This window comes from Austrofundulus limnaeus, unplaced genomic scaffold, assembly GCF_001266775.1.
Source record: "Austrofundulus limnaeus strain Quisiro unplaced genomic scaffold, Austrofundulus_limnaeus-1.0 Scaffold677, whole genome shotgun sequence".
NCBI classification, from domain to species: domain Eukaryota; kingdom Metazoa; phylum Chordata; class Actinopteri; order Cyprinodontiformes; family Rivulidae; genus Austrofundulus; species Austrofundulus limnaeus.
In genome coordinates, this window is record NW_013953079.1 from 185718 (window position 1) to 189769 (window position 4052).

General features: G+C 36.8%; 2 protein-coding genes across 3 annotated transcripts in view; one reads left to right on the forward strand and one right to left on the reverse strand.

Annotated features, from left to right (window-relative positions):
• LOC106531803 (rho GTPase-activating protein 18) overlaps nucleotides 1–1285 on the reverse strand; it is a 26704-nt gene extending 25419 nt beyond the window's left edge. Inside the window, exon 1 of one of the 2 annotated variants that reach the window (XM_014027724.1) lies at nucleotides 961–1285. In XM_014027724.1, the coding sequence (XP_013883178.1) occupies nucleotides 961–1088 (128 nt within the window). In that variant the 5' untranslated portion in view covers nucleotides 1089–1285. The remainder of the gene's footprint in view (nucleotides 1–960) is intronic. The other variant, XM_014027725.1, reaches the window with a different exon arrangement.
• A 1966-nt stretch (nucleotides 1286–3251) lies between these two features.
• Nucleotides 3252–4052, forward strand: part of LOC106531804 (zinc finger protein 599) — a gene marked incomplete at its 3' end in the record, with an annotated part of 5876 nt that continues 5075 nt past the window's right edge. The window contains 1 exon segment of the mRNA XM_014027727.1: nucleotides 3252–3398. Coding sequence (XP_013883181.1) covers nucleotides 3389–3398 — 10 coding nt within the window.

Sequence of the window (4052 nt, forward strand, 5' to 3'; positions counted from 1 at the left end):
TATATATATGATGCAGGTCTCAGGCTTTTACAAGATGTTTATCCATGTTTTTACAGATGATTAAAGATTTTGTTTAGTGTTTCAGGTTTGACACTTCTTGTTCACGTTCCTTCTTTACTTAATCGGCACACTGCACGATTTACTGTCATTTTTACGACTTGACAGAGAATAGGTACAAAAGCGGTCAAAGTCCAAAGAAAAATCTTGAATGAGCATTCAAGATCGTTTGAAAAGCTTACAAATAATGTGGCTCCTTCGAACCAATTTTAGAAAATAAGAGGTCATTTTTCACGGTGGTACAGTACTCATAGCKTTCAGAGAGGAAAAGTCAGCAGATATAAACTGACTAAACTTATGAGATTTTAGCATAAGAAATGCATTCAAACACCACCATAAAAACAGAAAGTAACAAGACGTCCTTTGGGAATGACCCTGTTYTTCAATGTGATGCTTCAGACTTGAGAGTATTGTTTTTTTAGATCAGCAATAATTCCCCTCCATGATCCTGAAGGTCTGTTTTTTCATGAAGTGACACAACTAAGTTTAGATTTTAAATCATCTGCCACAAAAAGTAAATTAATCTGTATTTATCCTTCCAGAAGTGTTGAGGAGGTGTAATTCAAGGTGATGCAGCTCAACCGGAAATGAAGTAAATGAAATGACATATATATCATTATACATTCTGACTATAAGAAAGTTAGAATTCTGACATTAAAGTCAGAATTTATTTTATTTTATTTTATTTTTTCTCAATGCCCATAATGCATGGTTCTGGACTCCCTACTCTGACGAAACTGCTTTATTCATCTTGTTTCTGTAATGTCAGCAGTCACCAACTCGTGTTTATGGAAAAAAAAAAAAAAAGAGGAAAACATGAACTCTGTCAACAACCTTTGCCCTTCTGCTCATTAACAAACATGAAGCTCCCTCTGGTTGGTACAGTCTGAAAGTGGTTCCCACCTGAGCACGTCGATGTCCCGGTCCGGTCCGGACGGACAGCTGGACGAACACAGTCCGGTCTGCGGTAAGAGTTCGGCGTTGCTGTGGTAACTAGTTAAAACCACTCCCTGAGCCTGTTGCCGACTCATGTTTCTCCTCCGTTTCTTCTTCTTCTGTCGTCTGTTTCGCACACGGCAGACATCCGAACAGCCTTCAGGTAGGCTGTCAGTCCGTCTGCATCAACGTCTGTCTGCGGATGTCTCCCATTGCTGGACTTGTTTTTTTGTTCTGTTCCCAGTCGGTCTGCCTCTCTCCTTCTCGTCTTTCCCTTGTGTCTGTCTGCTGCGTGGTGGCGGACCGGGGCAGGGTTACACACTGACCGCAGATCAGCCATTGGCCCACAGCACAAGTCCAGTTTTCTCAGCAAACAGCGCCCCCTGCTGCTCAAACTCGGTACTGACCATTTCAGGAGTCTGCAAACTTTACAATTGACGTTCTTGCCTCCTTTCCCACAAAATAAAATATGTCCAAAGTCACAAAACCTACTTAAAGCTTAAAATAAAGACAAAACAACTCAATAACTGCCAAATAAGCATTTTTTTATGTAGAAATAGCCAAAGCAATGGAAAAAAGCAGAGATTTACACGAAGTACATTTTTGAGGATTTGCAATTTTATTTTTTAGAATTGTTTCTTTTACTTTTATTTCGTTACATTTAAAACCTAAAAATGATACTTTTACTTATTTACTTTAAAACTGAACTTCTATTTGTTACAAAATTAAATGTTTGAACTCATCACGAAAGCAGTTGTTTACGCATTGTAGAATTTCTAATTTACTCATCTAAGTTATGTTAGCTGGTTCCTAGTAGAGTAAATATGAAACAAAATGCATATTTTCTTCAAAATAAAATATGTATATACAATCTCTGGCAAAAAATTATGGAATCACCGTCCTCAGAGGATGTCCATTCAGTTGTTTAATTTTGTAGGAAAAAAAAAACAGATCACAGACATATGACAAAACTAAAATCATTTCAAATGGCAACTTTATTTAAGAAACACTAAAAGAAATTAAGAAAAAAATGTGGCAGTCAGTAACGGTTACTTTTTTTTTTTTGGCCAAGCAGAAGGAAAAAATGATGGAAACATGAAAAACAAAGAAACAAAAGAACACTCCAGCACATCACTAGTATTTTGTTGCACCACCTCTGGCTTTTATAACAGCTTGCAGTCTCTGAGGCATGGCTGCAAATCTTTGTCCACGGCTGTTCTCAGAGACTCTGATAGAAGWGTCCAAACATCTGGGCAACTTGAGCTTCAGCATCTGGAGCTGGATGAAGAACATGTTGTCCTCTCCTTTAATTCTGGATCCAAATACGGCTCATCCAGAACTCCACCTGACTCTGGGATTTACAGCTGTTAAAAACTAAAAAAAAAACTGGAGTGTCGGTGGGGCGTGGGAGATCATTTGGAGAAAAGGAGAAACACAATTTGGATCCTGGGAGGTGAGACGTTTTAATGGTCAGTACTTAGAAGTCTCTTCACAAATTATTAAAAAGTTTCAGAGAAAAAAGATCCAGAAGATCAGAGTTGAACTGGACTGAAMCAGASTGAGGCTTTCATTACTTAATCTGGAWACAARTAAACTAATTTCAATCAAACTTTCACTGAGAAAATGTTTCCTTACATTTCAGCGGTGGCAGCGGTCTGTCTGTCATAACACTGAGGGCTTTTTAAAAACACGTGGTAAATTTCCCCACAGAGAGATTTTACATGACTTGGACTCAGTTTTAAATAAAAACTGATAAAAAATACAAAACTTGTATTTCTTTTTAACCAATGTAATATTGTTTTATGGGTTTTATCTCATCAAACTTGATATGTGCCGTGTTTTATGAAGTTTAATATTTACAATTGGCTAAAAAGAAAAGTATAAAACAGGCATCAAGACCACTTTTATGTTTTCTCCTTTTACAATGAAAAAATATGTATTTATGAATGTATGTATGTGTGTTTGTTTGTTTGTTTGTTTGTTTGTTTGTTTGTTTGTTTGTTTGTTTGTTTACCACCATCTAGTGATGGAAACTAAACCACCAGCAACTAAATAAACCTTGGATGTATTGAAATGAAATATAAATGTGTGTCTTTGTTCTCTCTACTACGGTCTAGTAAATAAATTTAGAATGAACTTTTGCTTAGGATGACAGACATTTTAAGACACATTTTATACCAGCAGGTRGCGGTAATGAACATCATGTTGTTTGCCAACCGCCAAAACGAAACCAAGAAGAAGAAAAAAAATTCATGATGGCGGCAGGATGTATTTGAGTCGAGCGGAGCTCATATCCAAACTAAATATTCGCCGAGCTGTAGAAAGTAGAGTCAGACAGACTAAATGAACCTGTGGAGAAAATATTTCCAATACGAACTGGAGCGTTGGAGAGGAAATGAGCTCAGGTTTGTTTGTTTTTTTCTTCATTCGCCCTACGACGACGTTAGCTAGCTGTAGCTTTCATGTAGCTAAATATGACCATCGATTGAACTGGATCAGACGTCGCCTGTGTATTAAAGAGCGACGCCATTGTGTATCCGTATGAATCAAATGTATAGAGCCCAAGAAAAGTAAGATTAATAGAAAAGAAACTGAATGTCCAATTCAGTTCTATAATATCAATGAATATGGTGCCTGCGTCCTGTGGTACGAGCGCGACGCCATCTTGTGAGGGGCAGGCTGTAAATGTTAATGATGGATAGATTTCTGCCTAAAACTGCATAAAAATCAGTTTTTCGTCATTATTTTGATCATCCATTAACCATGAAGGAAATTAGACGTTCATCCCAGCATCACAAGCTGAATAAGGAAATTCAGGGTAGAAAACAATAGTTTAATACTAGAATAAGTATTCACTCAAGCAAACTACTATTTATAAAAGATTACGCATGGATCACTGCAAATACTTTCAAATAAAGTAAAAAATAATTTATTTGTGAAAATGATTGGTTTTCCACATTTTTCCTGGATGATCACGAAGCTATTATTTTAGATAATTCAGAAAGATCAACAGGACAAAAACTGTCCAAACATAAATCAGATTCTAGTGACACTAAAGC